This window comes from Mesoplodon mirus (genome assembly GCF_964341445.2).
Source record: "Mesoplodon mirus genome assembly, chromosome: 6".
Taxonomy (NCBI): Eukaryota; Metazoa; Chordata; class Mammalia; order Artiodactyla; family Ziphiidae; genus Mesoplodon; species Mesoplodon mirus.
The window spans coordinates 59,537,866-59,555,938 of NC_138982.1; the positions used below are offsets into that span (position 1 = coordinate 59,537,866).

At 38.4% G+C, this 18,073-nt stretch overlaps 1 protein-coding gene across 1 annotated transcript in view; it reads right to left on the reverse strand.

The window, feature by feature from the left end:
- Nucleotides 1–18,073, reverse strand: part of PRKCI (protein kinase C iota) — an 82,087-nt gene that overhangs the window by 50,890 nt on the left and 13,124 nt on the right. Inside the window, exon 2 of the mRNA XM_082624228.1 lies at nt 16,448–16,569. Coding sequence (XP_082480354.1) covers nt 16,448–16,569 — 122 coding nt within the window. The remainder of the gene's footprint in view (nt 1–16,447; nt 16,570–18,073) is intronic.

Below are 18,073 nucleotides of genomic sequence, written 5' to 3' on the forward strand. Positions count from 1 at the left end.
GCCACCGGGAAGTCCCAGATATACCATTTTTAGATCAACACTCAAGTACACTGATAATAACAGGTGTTGGTGAGGATGCAGAGAAACTGGAATCCTCATACACTGCTAGTGGGAATGTAAAATGGTGTTGCTGCTTTGAAAAACAGTCTGGTAGTTCCTCAAAAAGTTGAACATTTGTTACCATATGACCCAGCAATTCCACCCCTAGATATATATCCAAGAGGTATGAAAACGTATGTCCACACAAAAAGTTGTAACGAAATGTTCATAGAAACATTACTCATAATAGCCACAAAGTGGAAATAACCCAAACGTCTATCAATTGATGAATGGACAAATAAAATGTGGTATCCATACAACAGACTATTAACCATTAAAAAAGGATTAAGTATTAATACTTTATATATCATGTCTAGATTAGGCAAATTTATAGAAACAAGAGCTAGATAAGTGGTTACCTAGGTCTGGGGACAGTGGGGGAAGGAGCTTGGGGGAAATAGAGAGTAACTGCTAATGAGCATGGGGTTTCTTTTTTGAGTGATGAAAATGTTGTAAAATTGATTGTGGTGACGGCTGCACAGTCTCTGCACAAATATACTAAAAACCACTGAATTGTACACTTTAAATGATAAATTATATCTCAATAAAGCTATTTAAAAATATTTAGTGCAGCATTTTTATAAAAGTGAGTTCGATAACAAAGTAATATTCCAGTCCAAAAGCAAAGTCTGTTTTAACTTGCCTCAAAGAAAAAAAGCAATTCTTTTATACAGACTCACTTTCTCAGTTATGCAAATTTCTCCCAATTTGCCACACACATGAAAGTGTAAGTCACATAATTACACTCTATTTTTTGACATAGGTTTTAAAGAATAACTTTCGCTTCTATAGAAGTATATTTAAGTGCAGGCCAAAGTTTAAAAATAGAAAAGCAACATAAAAAAGAATAATGAAAATTTCACATTTCAATAAGTATACAAATTACTCTTCCAGTCAGAAAAATAAGCCAGCTTAAAAAAAAAGAAAAACAAGCCAGTTGACTAAATTAATTCCAAAGAATGAAACAGTCAAAGAATTCTAGGAACAGAATGAATCTGAAATATAATGAATGCTTCATTTCTAATTTTCCAGATGAGGGACCTGAGTCCATGCTGGCAAATATATTTAAGCTCACCTCAGATTGTTTTCTAAACAATGAGAAATATTATATCATTCCATCTCTCTCTCTCTCTCTCTCTGTCTGTCTCTCTCTCTATATATATATATATATCACACATGAATGATACCAATGAATGCCTTATAAGCATCTTGATTTTTAAAACATTTAAACACTAAATCCAATTTTCTCTAGACTCACTAGCTGCTTTCAATGTCCTAATGGCCTATTTCTACAAACATTTCCAAAAAAACGTATAAGATTGAACCAAATTCAACACCCAGCAATTATGGCTTCCACAGTTCAAGTGGCTTCTGCAGTTAGGATGATTTTACGGCAGTAGTATGAATTAAAAAAACCCAAACCTTAACAACCTCACTTTCTGAGCAACTTCAGGTAAACCACTTCTTTAAGATGGCCCCTGATTTCCTTATTTACAGAAAAAAGAAGAGATGAGACAAAAATTGAGTAAATGCTATCTGTAATGGACTGGGAGTATCTTAACAAAAAGGAACTTCAGGGACTTCCCTTGTGGTCCAGTGGTAAGACTCAGTACTCCCAATACAGGGGGTCCGGGTTCAATTCCTGGTCAGGGAACTAGATCCCGCATGCATGCCGCAACTAAGAAGCCCACATGCCACAACTAAGAGTCCACATGCTGCAACAAAGAAGTCCACATGCTGCAACTAAGAAGTCCACATGCCACAACTAAGAAGTCCGCATGGGACTTCCCTGGTGGTCCACTGGTAAAGAATCTGCCTTACAATGCAAGGGACGCGGGTTCGATCCCTGGTCAGGGAACTAAGATCCCACAAGCCACAGGGCAACTAAGCCTGCGTGCCACAACTACTGAGCTTGCACGCCTCAACTAGAGCCTGCGTGCCACAAACTACAGAGCCCATGCATCCTGGATCTCATGCGCCACAACTAGAGAGAGAAAACCTGCATGCCACAACTAGAGAAGCCCACACACCACAATGAAGAGCCTGTGCACTGCAACGGAAGATCCTGCATGCCGCAACTAAGACCTGACGCAGCCAAAAATAAATAATAAATAAATCTTCAAGAAAAAAAAAGTCTGCATACCACAACTAAAGATCCCTCATGCCGCAACTAAGACCCGGCACAGCCTAAATAAATAAATAAATAAATAAAACAGAAAAACAAAAAAGGAACTTCAGAAATAAACACAAAACAACACAAAGGAAACATTCAAAATACATATAAAATGAACAACTAAATTAAGAAAGGATCACTGAAAAGATTACAAGTTTCTATGAAAAATAAACACAATTCTGCATCAGGATGATAGGATTATGGATGCAGTTTTTGAAGTTTTATTTATAACTTTAAAAATTGACTTAATATTAAATTCTTAACTGACATATACAAGATATCAAAGGTCTAGAAAAGCCTTTAAGGAGTCGTGTGTTGGAGAATAATGTTGTATTCTCAATTCATATCAACCTAATTAGATGGTTACATGCTCCTGCAGCAAAGGAAAAAACATCCAGACATTACAAGCTGTATATCATCTAGATAAATGTCATATAAAATAAATTACGTTCTTAGGAAATGTCTGAGTCAGGACTTTAAAAAGGAGCATCAAAAACCTCCCAAAGATCCAGGGCTTCCCTGGTGGCGCAGTGGTTGAGAGTCCGCCTGCTGATGCAGGGGACACGGGTTCGTGTCCCGGTCCGGGAAGATCCCACGTGCCGCGGAGCGGCTGGGCCTGTGAGCCACGGCCGCTGAGCCTGCACGTCCGGAGCCTGTGCTCCACAACGGGAGAGGCCACAACAGTGAGAGGCCCGCGTACTGCAAATAAATAAATAAATAAATAAATAATCTCCCAAAGAGGTGTCCTGCAGTATTTTACATACAGGTTCTCTCCCAGGCTCCAGATCCCATCACAATTTTCTCCTATGTTAAAACAAGGGTTATATTACCTACATTGCAAAGATAATGGCAAAACTAAAGATCATATTATTTAAAGTGACTCATAGTATGCTTGGTTCATTATAGATGTGGCTTTTAATATTGCACTTTGATTAAAAGCCATGAGTGGAATTAACCAGTGTTAAAAGTATTGTAATAACCATATTTTAAAAAATCAAATTTTCTCTTTTGCTAGATATTGTCTTTATGCCAGGCCAGCCTCTGCTTGCTGTTGGTTGAAACCTAAGTTAGGTCAAATATCTGCTTTCAGTATGTACCTAGAGATTGATGCTTTTGAAAAACCACAAGGAAGTGTGAAAGTAAAGTTAATCACTGACATTGCATATACTCAAATCTGTTTTGTTTTTATTGGACTGAATGTCTTTGGTTCAGGTATTACCTTTTCAGGCCAACTGCTTAATGCCTGATAAAGCAGGACACATAACTCAGAAGCAGAACATTCCATGTAGAGTCATCATGAAACAAAAATGAGACAGAAAGCTATGTTTCAAAGCCCACTCAATTACTAAAGTCCAAATTCATATCCTAAAAAAGGCATACACCCAGAGTGAGATCTGCTCAGTTCAACGAATTTAAAGGTAATGAAATCTGTATATTAACCAGCAGGTCTGCTCTTTTTTCAATGCATTTACATTTTCTTTTCACCTATAAAAACAAAGAAATTAGAGCGGTGGACCTCAAAGCATTTGGTAAATATGCAAGATCCAATTATTTATGAGATAACTTCACAAGGTGATGAACATGACACACATATATAACACTAGTTATATTAGGTACTTTAGCATATGGCTGAATTCAGTGCCCCACATTTGGAAGAATCAACACAGCCTGAAACCAAAGTTGGCAACGTTTAATATTTGCCTGATATAGCACCTTCCTGATAGATGATAGATAGATGATAGCTCTTCCTGATCTTTGAGCCTGCCACAGATTTATAGATTCACTCTCTGCTCCCACCAAGACCTTCTTACTGCCACCCTGCCTCTGAATACTGGGTTCAAGACACTGTATGCCACTTCTGAAAGTCACAGCATTACCTAAAGGGTTGCATTGCTTAAAATGCAGATTTGCAAAAATTTTCCAAGAATAATATGGTATTTAGGTGGTCATCCTTTCAATATTAGGCCCCATAACAGATAGTAATAGATTTCTGGCTTCTTGCTTCCTTTTTCTGGGAGGTGGAAATCAGTGGTTGCAGAAGCATGTGCTATCCTATTAAGCTGCTCATCCTCAACTTCCACTTTTGGAGAAGATAAACTAACAGGAACTGGATTTAACCCTCCTCCTAAAACAACAGAAAAACTAGACAAAATAAATGAAAAAAAATGGTTCAAGATATTGGAAATCAAGCAATGAAGGATCAACTGTTTCCAAGTAACTTAAATGGTTATTTAAGTTACTATTTTTGAGCATCCCAGAACAAAGCTCAAAAATATCTATACAAATACAAATATATTCAACATCCAATAAGGCAAAAGTCATAATGTCCAGAATCCAATAAACTATAGGCAGGCACGTGAAGAAGCAGGAAAATATAACCCATAACAGGAAAAAGATCAATCAATTGAAATTGACCCCAGACTGACACCAATATAAGAACTTGTAAACATGGACATTAAAAGAGTTATAATTATATCCAATATGTGCAGAAGCTATGGGTATTGAGCATGTTAAGTAAACATGGAAGATATTTTAAAAGACCCAGATTTAATGTCTAGAAATAATGCTACAATTTCTGAAGTGAAAAATGCTCTAGAGGGAATTCATGGCAGATTAGACATTGCAGGAGAAAAGATTAGTGAACTTGAAAACATAGCTATAAAACTATACAAAATGAAATGCAGAGGAAAAGACTGAAAAAGGAAAAAAATAAAAGAACAGAGAGTTAGTGAGCTTTATGACAAGTTTGAGAAGTCTAATATACATGTAACTGGAATCCCTGAGAGAGGAATCTGGTGACAGAAAACAATATTTGAAGAGATAATGGCCAAAATTTTTCCAAATTTGATGAAAACTATAGACCCATGGATCCAAGTAGACCAACAAATCTCAAGACAAAAAACATGAAGAAAACTGAACTAAGGTCCATCATTATCAAATTGCTTTATCCAGTGATAAAGAGAAAAATCTTAAAAGCAACCAAAGAGACACATTACACATGAGAAACAAAGGTAAAGATGACAGCAGATTCTGCATCAGAAACAGTGCAGTACAAAACAGTGTGTTGAATGAAAAAGAATTAGCAACCTGTAATTATTTACCCAGCAAAATTATCTTTCAAAAACAAAGATGACCTCAGGAATTCCCTGGCAGTCCAGTGGTTAGGACTCCACGCTCTCACGGCCCTGGGCCTGATTTTAATCCCTGGTTGGGGAAGTAAGATCCCACAAGCCGTGCAGTGTGGCCAAAAAAAAACCAAAACAAAAAACAAAAAACAAACCAAAAAAAAAAAAAAAAAGCAAAAAACAAAGGTGACCTAGAGGCAAATTCATAGACAATTCATAGAGACAGAAAGGCAAATTCATAGAGAGAGAAAGTGTAAGTGAGGTTACCAGGAGCTGGAAGAGTGGGAATGGAGCTGGAGGAGCTGGAGGAGGGGAGTTATTGTTTGATGGGTATAGAGTTTTTGTTTGAGATGATAAAAAGTTCTGGAAATGGGTAGTGAGGATGGTTACATGACATTCTGAATGTGCTTAAATGTCACTGAATTGTACACTTTAAAAAGGTTAGGGCTTCCCTGGTGGCGCAGTGGTTGAGAGTCCGCCTGCCGATGCAGGGGACGCGGGTTTGTGCCCCGGTCCGGGAGGATCCCACATGCCGCAGAGCGGCTGGGCCCATGAGCCATGGCCACTGAGCCTGCATGTCCAGAGCCTGTGCTCTGCAACGGGAGAGGCCACAACAGTGAGAGGCCTGTGTACGGCAAAAAAAAAAAAAAAGGTTAAAATGGGGACTTCCCTGGTGGCGCACTGGATAAGATTCTGTGCTCCCAATGCAAGGGGCCTTGGTTCGATCCCTTGTTGCGGAACTAGATCCTGCATGCATGCCACAACTAAGAGTTCGCATGCTGCAACTAAGAAGCCCACGTGCCACAACTAAGGAGCCCGCAAGCCATAACTAAGGAGTCCATGAGCCACAACTATGGAGCCTGCCTGCCGCAACTAAGACTGCACACAGCAAATAAATAAATAAATATTTATTTTAAAAAAAGGTTAAAATGGTAAAATTTTGTGTTATGTATGGTTTACGACAATTTTTAAAAGAATTTTAAAAAAGGAATATACTAGTACTCCATCTACATGAATAAACCTCAAGATATAAGGCCCAGTAAAAAGAAAAAAAAAAGGGAAGTCTCAAAATATGTGCTGAATAATGCCACTGATATAAATTTAAAAGCACATAAAGGGAATTCCCTAGCGGTCCAGTGGTTAGGACTCAGTGCTTTCACTGCAGTGGGCCCAGGGTTCAATCCCTGGTCAGGGAACTAAAATCCCTCAACCCACATAGCATGGCCAAAAAACTAAAATAAAATAAATAAAAGCACATAAAAACACTATACTTTGTCATGTATACATATAAAAAGTGACAGATTAGTGGTTGCTTAGGGGTGGAGGGATAGGAGTGCGAAGACAGTTTACACTATAAACTTATTCTATGGTAGTAGTTGGCTCTTTCAGAGGGAAGGAAGACAATGCAATTGGAGATGGGGTTGCCAACAAGAAGGACAGAACTTCGCAGAGACCAGAGCATGTTTGACAGCATGTCTGAGAGCCCTGGTGCCCTGCTGGACTCCTATGGTCTCTCTTGCTTCACCTCTCAACACATCCCCACCTCACCACTGCAAGGGGTTTCTCCCAGGTGGGCCCCAGTCTGATCCTTTTGCCTTTCAGGCATCACCACAGCCTGGTATATAAATGGTAGCAGCCAGAATTTACTAGGCAGAATGTCTGGGGCATGGAGCTGGGGCAGAGGCCAGAGCTAGGAGAAGTGCTTGGGGACTTCTTAAAGTTAGCGATCTTCGGGCTTCCCTGGTGGCGCAGTGGTTGAGGGTCCGCCTGCCGATGCAGGGGACACGGGTTCATGCCCCGGTCTGGGAAGATCCCACATGCTGCGGAGTGGCTGGGCCCGTAAGCCATGGCCGTTGAGCCTGTGAGTCCGAAGCCTGTGCTCCGCAACAGGAGAGGCCACAACAGTGAGAGGCCCACATACGGCAAAAAAAAGATAAAAGAAAAAAAAAAAGTTAGCGATCTTCTCGCGGGGTCCTCTACCCCCTGGGAGTACAGGAAGACTTTCCAGGGACTACCAGGCATAGACAGTTTTTTAAAGGTATCCATTTCCTCAACTTCCATATAAACTCCTTTCTAAAAACCATCTGCCTGAGAACATGCCTAGAGTGCAGTACCCCATCTCATCTCCTCAAATTTTTCTTTTCCTGTTTCACTAAAAAAAAAAAAGCATATATACCTACCATATGATCCAGCCATTCCATCTCTAAGTATTTACCCAAGAGAAAAGGAAATATGTATTCATACAAAGACTTGTATGTGATTGCCATAGCACCTTTATTTATAATAGCCCCAAACTAGAAACACACTCAATGTCCATCAACAGATGAACAGATAAACAAATTGTGGTATATCCACATGATGGAATACCACTCAGCAAAAAAAAAAAAAAAAAAAAAAAAAAGAACTACTGATACACACAAAACATGTATCAATAATTATGCTGAGTGAAAGAAGCCAGACCAAAAATGCAAACTCATCTATAGGGACAGAAAGCAGATGAGTAGTTGCCTGGAATAGAGGAGCAGGAGTGAGGAACTGCAAAGCAGACGGAAACATTAAGGGGTAATAGATATGTTCTCTACCTTGCTTGTGGTGATGGTTTCCTGGGTGTCAAACTTCATCAAACAGTATACTTACAATATGTACAGTTTATTGTATGTTAATTATACCTCAATAAAGCTATTTTTAGAGGAGAAGTAAAGATACAGAAAAGCTAAAAGAATTCATTACCAGCAAACCTCCACTACAGAAATGTTAAAGGAAGTTCTCCAAGCAGAAGGAAAATACCAGTTACAAAACAAGATCTGCTCAGAGGTACTCGGATTTTCTTTCTTATTGATGTTGATTTTCATTTTTGAATTTTCAGGTTTGGAGGCACGATACTGCTATCTAAATAACTGAAGTTACACTGAATATACATTCAGTCAAAAAGTTTTCACTCACTGTTTTTCTGACACGATTACCGCTATCAGTGCATAGTGCTGGGGATTAAAAAAAAGTATGAAGAATGATTTACTATTTTAGTTCTTAACATACCAGCTAAAATTACACCAGACTGAAGATGTTTGGAAAACATCACATCAGAGAAATATGTTTCTTGCCATCCTAAGTATGGTTTTGTTGCATCTTGGCACTCTATTTTTCCCCCCATGATCAAATCAGATTTATAATGCAAGTTAGGAAGTTAAATTTAAACTGGGTATTCAGACCCTGAATAAATTAGAATTTATAGAATTAGAAATTTAGAAAATACTCAATATTAGATGTAATATTTTTAAAGCACATCCTTAAGGAAAAGCAGTCACACTTATATAGGGAACTAAAAACTCACATTTTTCATGCCCTGCCCCACACTCTCACTGCATATGAGAAACAGGATATGATTGTTACAAAATACTATTCATTCTAAAATGTTTAGTTAGATTAAGCAAACCAGTTTTTTCACATGCACATCAAATCAGTAAAACTAGTTTTGAACACAAAGAAGAATGGTTGTCATAAATCTGTGTAAAGAAATGAAGTATGATCTTTATTTGCTCTGATATAAAATCCCACAATTAAATGTTTAGCTCCTAGAACAATGTTTCTCATAAACCAGAGAAATCAAATTATAGTCCTGTCTTCCACTGATCCTAGAGAAAATTTCTTCTCCATATAAGCATGCCCCAGTGCCTACACGGCTAAAAATAAAGATGAAAAATTACAACTGAAAAATAATTGCAAGGAGCTCAAAAATAATTACTACTGGCTCTGTAAGCCTAAAATTAAGAAAAGACTGGTATCAGAATTCACCAGTGTAAAAAGGATCACATGGGAATCAACAGACCTTAATGAAAAGTTTAACCTTTACTTGAATGAGGCAAAGGCTACAGTTTTATAGTTTCCCCAGAAAATCAGGACACTTAATAGCTATTTAGAGAGAAAGAAATATGAGTTACACTATAAAAGGATAAGCCTGTTTCATCAGAGAATTAATTTAATTTACTATGTGAATCTGTTAATTAAAATACACTATTAGGTTAAGAAAAAACAGAATAAACTGCAACTCCTAATGCTTAAATCTCCAATAACTGACATAAAAGTAACTGTGGAAAGGCTTGCTACCACCCTTTGTAAAATTCACAAATATTTTTTGAGCATGCTACTATTGAGTACTGCTCTAGGCACTGGAACTCCATGGAAAAGACAGGATCTCTGCTGTCCTGGAGCTTACATTCTACCATACAAATAAGATACAAAGTGAATAGGGGTTAAGAGGCTTCTTGGAGGACATGACATTTGAATTAAGACCTGAATGACAAGAAAGAGACAGCCAGGAGACAGTCTGGGAACAGAACTCTCCAGGCAAAGACAATACAAAGTATAAATGTACTATAAAAATTTTAAATGGACTGTCTCTAAACCAATTTCTTTTAATAAAACGCATTATCTAGGGAATTCCACAGTGGTCCAGTAGTTAGGACCCCACACTTTCACTGCTGAGGGCCCGGGTTCAATCCCTGGTCAGGGGACTAAGATCCCACAAGCTGCGCAGTGTGGCCAAAATAAGTAAATTAAATAAATAAACTTCTAAAAAAAAGAAGCATTATCTAGTGATTCCTATGTGTACTACAGTTTGAAAACCACTGAATGAAAAAACCCTAAGTGGAAAATAAATGACATGAAATGATCACGACAGGATTAACATAAAAATAACACTGGCTCGGGTAAGAACCAGTTTATTGATGCTAACTATATTCTTTCTTCCTTCTCTTTTTTTTTCTGGCCTCGCTGTGTGGCTTGCAGGATTCCAGTTCCCCTACCAGGGACTGCAACCGGGCCACCGCAGTGAAAGTACCGAGTTCTAACCACTAGACCACCGGGGAACTCCCTATGATAACTATATTCTATGCACTGTGCTAAATCATATAGTCTCATTTTCAGGCTGAAAACATGCTGTGAAATATCCACACCATTTATAATTAACAATATTTAAACAAACTTTTAGATAGAGAAGGTCAAAAAGTAGATGAATAGATGAGAAAACTCAGCTTACTCCTAAATAGTACAAAATTTAAAATACAAATCTAGCTAGCTAGATTTTCAAAAAATCTGAGGCTGGTGAAGGCAGGAGTGAAGGGATGCTCTCATTCAATGTAGTTGTGCCATAAATTGTTTTAACTTTCTTAGAGAGCAAACTGTCACTATCTACCAAAACCTAAAATGTGCATATTCTGCACATTTGCTACAGAGAGAGTCCCACACAACAGCACAAAATTACATATAAAAATGTTCACTATATACTACTTATATTAGCCCAAAACTGGAAACAGTCCAAATGTCTGTCAATAAAAGATTAAATAAATCATGAAATATCTACAATATGGAATATTATGCAGTGTTTAAAAAAAAGGTAATGATGCAAATTGATGCACACTGAAATGAAAAAACAGCCAATACATAATATAAAAGGAAAGTACTGCTTAATGGTTCATACACATTTTTTGTGTGTGTGGAATAAAGTGTGCTTATAAGTGATGTATAGAAACAAGAAATATTTGTATATGCATAGAATATATCTAGAAGGATATATACTAAGCTGTGGTTTCCTCCCTTAGGACTAGGATTGGTGAGGGAAGAGAGAAGATAAAGGGCAAACAGAAGACTTCTTTTTAAATTTCATGATCATCTCTTTTTTTTCCCAAACAGTAAACAGGGATTACTTTAGAGAAACTTTTAAAAAATGGCCTTAAAAAATGAAAATGGGCTTCAGTTTACCCATAGCTTGAAGCTGGAATATCTTTTCAGGGCTCTTCATATCATGGAACATAGAAATGGCCAGCCCCAAATATTGAGCTAAATATTAAAATGACATTCCTTAAAATGAAATTCCATTGGTACTACAATTAATAGAAAACCATTATACAAAACTAGTATATTTAGGCATCTTTCAACTACACTTCAATGACATTCCATCATGTAAAATAAAGTCTAATGTGGTCTTCAAAGCCTTCTGGGATCTAGTCCTATGCTTCTCAAACTTTAATACTCATGCAACTCACCTGTAGATCCTGTTAAAATGCAGATTCTGATTCAGTAGTCTGTGATGGGGCCAGAGAGCCCCCTTTTCTATTAAGTACCACAGACTACACTTTGAGTAGCAAGGATCTAGCCCAAGTTCCTTACCACTCCCCATCCTTAACTTTTTTTTTTTTTTTAGCGGTACGCGGGCCTCTCACTGTTGTGGCCTCTCCCGTTGTGGAGCACAGGCTCCGGACGCACAGGCTCAGCGGCCATGGCTCACGGGCCTAGCCACTCCACGGCATGTGGGATCTTCCTGGACTGGGGCATGAACCCGTGTCCCCTGCATCAGCAGGTGGACTCTCAACCACTGCGCCACCAAGGAAGCCCCCCATCCTTAACTTTTAAAATTAATTAATTAAAAAGAATAGAAACGAGTTTTATCTTAAGAACCTGTCCCTCAAAAGTCATTTTTAAAAAAAGTGAATTAACATCAAATCGCAATTTTTAACAAGCCCTTTTGGGGCAGCAATAATATCCCTTATGAATAATCAGCATCTCATCCGAATAGTAATTGATTAATATTTTAATTACTTTTTGGGAAAAGTTGTCTCTTAAAAAGCAGCATGAGCGTAACTAGGCTCCCACAGCTTCTGGTTAACAGGTTAAATACAAAAACCCTATACCACCTCCAAAGTTTCCACCACAACCCACAAAGCTGCCAGATCCACTTCCACAACCTCTTTGAGACCTGCAGATTGCATTTCTTGTTTAAAAAGGGCCTTTTTCACTTCACAATTATGCCCGTTAATAGGGTGGTATTTCTTTTTTTTTTTTTTTTTTTTGCGTTACACGGGCCTCTCACTGTTGTGGCCTCTCCCGTTGCGGAGCACAGGCTCCGGATGCGCAGGCTCAGCGGCCATGGCTCACGGGCCCAGCCGCTCCGCGGCATGTGGGATCCTCCCAGACCGGGGCACGAACCCGCGTCCCCTGCATCGGCAGGCGGACTCTCAACCACTGCGCCACCAGGGAGGCCCAATAGGGTGGTATTTCTGAACAACAATTTTATCAACTGTATCATGATCATCAAAAGCTACAAAAGCAAATCCTCTTTTCTCCACTCTGCCTGTCTTCCATGGTTGAAAGACCAACTTCTATGGTTTCAATCCTGCCATACTTTTCAAAGTAGTCTTTCATATTCTTCTGTATCTTCTTTAATACCACCAACAAAAAGTTTCTTCACTTTCAGAAGGGCAGCAGGCTTTACAGAATCCTCTCTAGAAACAGCTCTCTTTGGTTCCACCAAACACCCATCAACCTTGGTGGTTCTGCACTCACTGGTGCATCCATCTCTTCAACACTAGAGTAAGTCACAAAACTAGAGGTCCTGGGACGTTTTGTTTGGTGGTCTCTCATCACTGCACAATCTGTAAGTGTGCCCCATTTCTCAAAATGTTCTCTAAACTATAATCTGTAGTTTCAAAGCTCAGACCTCCAATAAGCAGTTTTCTCAACAGTGTTGGTTCCTTTGGATCATGGCCCCCCTCCTGGTGGCAGCAGGCTGGGAGTGACCTGGTGGTGGTTTTACCTCCATTTTGAGACCAGACTCACCTCTTCCAACTCCAGTTCAATATGGGACCGCCAGAAGGAGGCCTCCCCATACTTTCAATTTAGTGAATTACTGCTCTTCCCCACACACCATGTTCTTCATACCTCTGTGCCTTTTTATATATTATTCTTTCTTTCTGGTTCTCCCCTCACCTACTCCACTTCAAAAACTTTTACTCTGTTATACGTTTAGTTCAAACTTTGCAAATATTTCAGGCATATGTGGATGCTCTTTCTTTTGTATTCTGAGGCCCCTATGCATTTAGGTTCAACTGTCACATTTGTTTTTCACATGTCCATCTCCCTGTGGAGTTTGAGGATAGAAAGTATCTATCCTCAACACACACATATTCAATAAATGTTTTCTGAATCAAGTTTTTGCCACCACCTTTGAAATAATGGTTGTCACAATCATTTTTACACTTTTTCTAAAACATTTTCTTTAAAGAATATTTTCTGTAAAGTACTGTCAAATTATTGAAAGTAATCTCTTAAAATATAAGGCAACATATATTCAAAATTAAACTAAAATGTAACACTATTTAATGAGATGTTTACCTTATTGCTGGAAAAAAGCCACATTAATTTCACTATATTTAAGGGTAAAAAGGGCAAAACAAAGTTGTACTCTTTGATACTCAAATACTTGAAAGGAAATACTTGAAGGAAAATAAGAATGGCATCAAATTTCTAATATACCTTTCCCTCCTTAAGTTAATTAGGACTTTTATTACGTTTTAAAAACAGGGCTTCCCTGGTGGCACAGTGGTAGAGAATCTGCCTGCCAATGCAGTGGGCACAGGTTCGAGCCCTAGTCTGGGAAGATCCCACATGCCATGGAACAACTGAGCCCACGTGCCACAACTACTGAAGCCCGCGTGCCTAGAGCCTGTGCTCCGCAACGAGAGAAGCCACTGCAATGAGAAGCCTGCACACCACAACAAAGGGTAGCCCCCGCTCACCACAACTAGAGAAAGCCCGCATGCAGCAACGAAGACCCAACGCAGCCAAAACTTAATGAATTAATTAATTTTTAAAAAAGACAAAATGGTTCCTTAAATCAAAAGCTTTTGACAAAATTCAACACCCATTTATGATAAAAGCCCTCCAGAAAGTGGGCAAAGAGTGAACCTACCTCAAAATAATAAAGGCCATATATGACAAACCCACATCATTCACAATAGTGAAAAACTGAAAGCGTTTCCTCTAAGATCAGGAATAAGACAAGGATATCCACTCTTGCCACTATTATTCAACATAGTTTTGGAAGTCCTAGACACGGCAATCAGAGAAGAAAAAGAAATAAAAGGAATCCAAACTGGAAAAGAAGTAAAACTGTCACTGCTTGCAGATGACATGATACTATACATAGATAATCCTAAAGATGCCACCAGAAAACTACTAGAGCTAATCAATGAATTTGGTAATGTTGCATGATATAAAATTAATGCACAGAAATCTCTTGCATTCCTATACACTAACAATGAAAGATCAGAAAGAGAAATTAAGGAAACAATCCCATTCACCATTGCAACAAAAAGAATAAAAGACCTAGGAATAAACCTACCTAAGGAGGTAAAAGACTTGTACTCAGAAACCTATAAGACACTGATGAAAGAAATCAAAGATGACACAAACAGATGGAGAGATATACCATGTTCTTGGATTGGAAGAATCAACATTGTGAAAATGACTATACTACCCAAAGCAATCTACAGATTCAGTGCAATCCCTAGTGGCATTTTTTACAGAACTAGAACAAAAAATCTTAAAATTTGTATGGAGACACAAAAGACCTTGAATACCCAACGTAATCTTGACGGAAAAAAACAGAGCTGGAGGAATCAGACTCCCTGACTTCAGACTATACTACAAAGGTACAGTAATCAAGACAATATGGTACTGGCACAAAAACAGAAATATAGATCAATGGAACAGGATAGAAAACCCAGAAATAAACCCATGCACTTATGGTCAACTAATCTACGACAAAGAAGGCAAGGATATGCAGTGGAGAAAAGACAGCCTCTTCAGTAAGAGGTGTTGGGAACACTGGGCAGCTACATGTAAAAGAATGAAATTAGAACACTCCCTAACAGCATACACTAAAATGAACTCAAATAGATTATTAAAGACCTAAATGTAAGACCGGACACTATAAAACTCTTAGAGGAAAACATAGGAAGAACACTCTTTGACATAAATCACAGCAAGATCTTTTTTGACCCACCTCCTAGAGTAATGGAAATAAAAACAAAAATAAACAAATGGGACCTAGTGAAACTTAAAAGCTTTGCACAGCAAAGGAAACTATAAACAAGACGAAAAGACAACCCTCAGAATGGGAGAAAATATTTGCAAATGAATCAATGGCCAACGGATTAATCTCCAAAATATATATACAGCTCAAGCAGCTCAATATGAAAAAAAACAAGCAACCCAATCCAAAAATGGGCAGAAGACCTAAATAGACATTTCTCCAAATAAGACATACAGGTGGCCAAGAGGCCCATGAAAAGCTGCTCAACATCACTAATTATTAGAGAAATGCAAATCAAAGCTACAATGAGGTATCACCTCACACCAGTTAGAATGGGCATCATCAGAAAATCTACAAACAACAAATGCTGGAGAGGATGTGGAGAAAAGGAAATCCTCTTGCCCTGTTGGTGGGAATGTAAATTGATACAGCCACTATGGAGAACAGTGTGGAGGGTCTTTAAAAAACTAAAAATAGAATTACCATATGACCCAGCAATCCCACTATGGGGCATATACCCTGAGAAAACCATAATTCAAAGAGTCATGTACCACAATGGTCACTGCAGCTTTATTTACAATAGCCAGGACATGGAAGCAACCTAAATGTCCATCGACAGACGAATGGATAAAGAAGATGTGGTACATATATACAATGGAATATTACTCAGCCATAAAACGGAATGAAATTGGGTCATTTGTAGAGACGTGGATGGACCTAGAGACTGTCATACAGAGTGAAGTAAGTCAGAAAGAGAAAAACAAATATCGTATATTAACGCATATATGTGGAATCTAGAAAAATGGTACAGATGAACTGGTTTGCAGGGCAGAAATAGAGACACAGATGTATAGAACAAACGTATGGACACCAAGGGGGAAAGCGGGTGTGGGGGGGGATGAAATGGGGGACTGGGATTGACATATAAACACTAACATGTATAAAATAGATAACTAATAAAAAAATATCAAATAGAAGGAGAGCAAAAAGAAAAGTACACAGTCTGCTTCCCTTAAGCGCTACTGATATACTTTGCATTTAAGTTGCTTATGTGCAGTCTTGAGCAATAGATTCTAAAAGCTACAAAATTTTGATTGATTGAAAGTTTTATTGTTAAAAAAATTACAAAATGGTATCTTAAATCAAATGCTCACACAGGCAGCCGTCTCTTTATTCACTCACCTTCTTCATCTATCCATTTCATGGTGAAAAGCTGTTCGGTGTCGAAAGAACACATGTCTCGAACCTCACTACAAAGGCCCTCAAAGGAGATTGAAGGTTCAAAATGTGTTATCATGATATCCCTGAAAAAGAAAAGGAGTTTTAAGTTAGACAATGACTAAGACTAATAATGCTCTACATATTACTGAATGCCTGACCATTTGATGGACTTCAGTTATTTTGTGTGTGCACCAGCCTGTGTCGCTTCCAGTAAACTATCTCTGTAAAAAATAAAATACCAATATTGAATAATGCTTAAAGATAAAAATAGTGATTTTGTGAGAAACCTTAATTCAATCTCCCCTCCTCATTCAGGAAGCCTACCCTAACTGCTCTAACAGATAGTAGTTCCACTTTTGCTTTAATGTTAGTTATCAGAAGCTCACTCTTTTGTGAGGCATTCCACTCCACAAACAGCTCTATTACTGACAAACTCTGCATTATACTTAACTGAAATCTCTTTCAATCTCTAGTCCCAGATCTCCCCTCCCCCAAAAGTCTACCTTCATCCAAGAGATGGCCCTTCAAAAATTTGACAAAGGTCTGTCATGTCCTCTTCCTCAGCCCTGACTTCCACGGATTAATCACCCAGATTAACAACTCATTTGCCAAAATTTGTTTTAAAATAGGATTCATATTTTAAGGTAGACACCAAAAAAGATGAAGAAATTGACATAAACGTGTTTATTTTTATATTACTGTTGGATAAGTCACAGTACTTAAATAAAGCCACCTAGCAACTATTCACAACGAGACTTAAAAACATAACAAAATGTTTTAGAACAGAAGCCTGGGTTTTCCTCCAGGGAGCCATAAGAAGGCTCCCAGTGATCTAATCTCCATGTCGTAGCCAGCCACAGTCATCCTTTCAAAGGTAAGTCAAACAGACCGAATGACTCTTAATTTAACACACATATAGTGACCTCTGTCATAAGGGTTTTACAAAATTAATGTAGTTCATGTCTTTCCTTTGTTTTAAACTCTCCAAATGGCTTTCCCCAAAGTAAATGGAAATCCAAAGTCTCTAGCAGGGTCTACAAGGCCCTGTGTGAATGGCCCTAGCTGCCCCTCTGACCTACCTCTTCTATCACTGGACAGATAAACCAATGTTTATAGTCTACCATCTACCCCAGCTAGAATGTAAACTTGATTAAAGTAGGAATTTTGTTCATTATATTCCTAGTGGCCAACGCGGTGTCTAGCACAGAATGGGTATTCAATAAATATTTGTTGAAGAAAGGAAGGAAATGACACTGTGTTAGGGACTGTGCAAGCACACGTGTAGCTGGAACGTAGAACAGAGTAAGAAATAAGGTATTAAAAATTTTAGACATGTGCAAAAAAGTTAAAACTGCAGTCTTTAGGGGCTTTAAGCAGAAAGCCACACATAGAAACTGAATGGCCTTTTCTGGATAATCATTCTCTTTCTAAGCATCTCATGGTTTTCTGCCCCTGCCTCTTGGAACCCTCTTGCCTTAGCTTTCATAACAGTCTGCTTCCCTGGCTCCCTTTCTACTATTCTGAACACTTATTAAGTCTCCTCTATCTCCAATCACAAGACATTCTTCACAACCTCTCTCATATTCA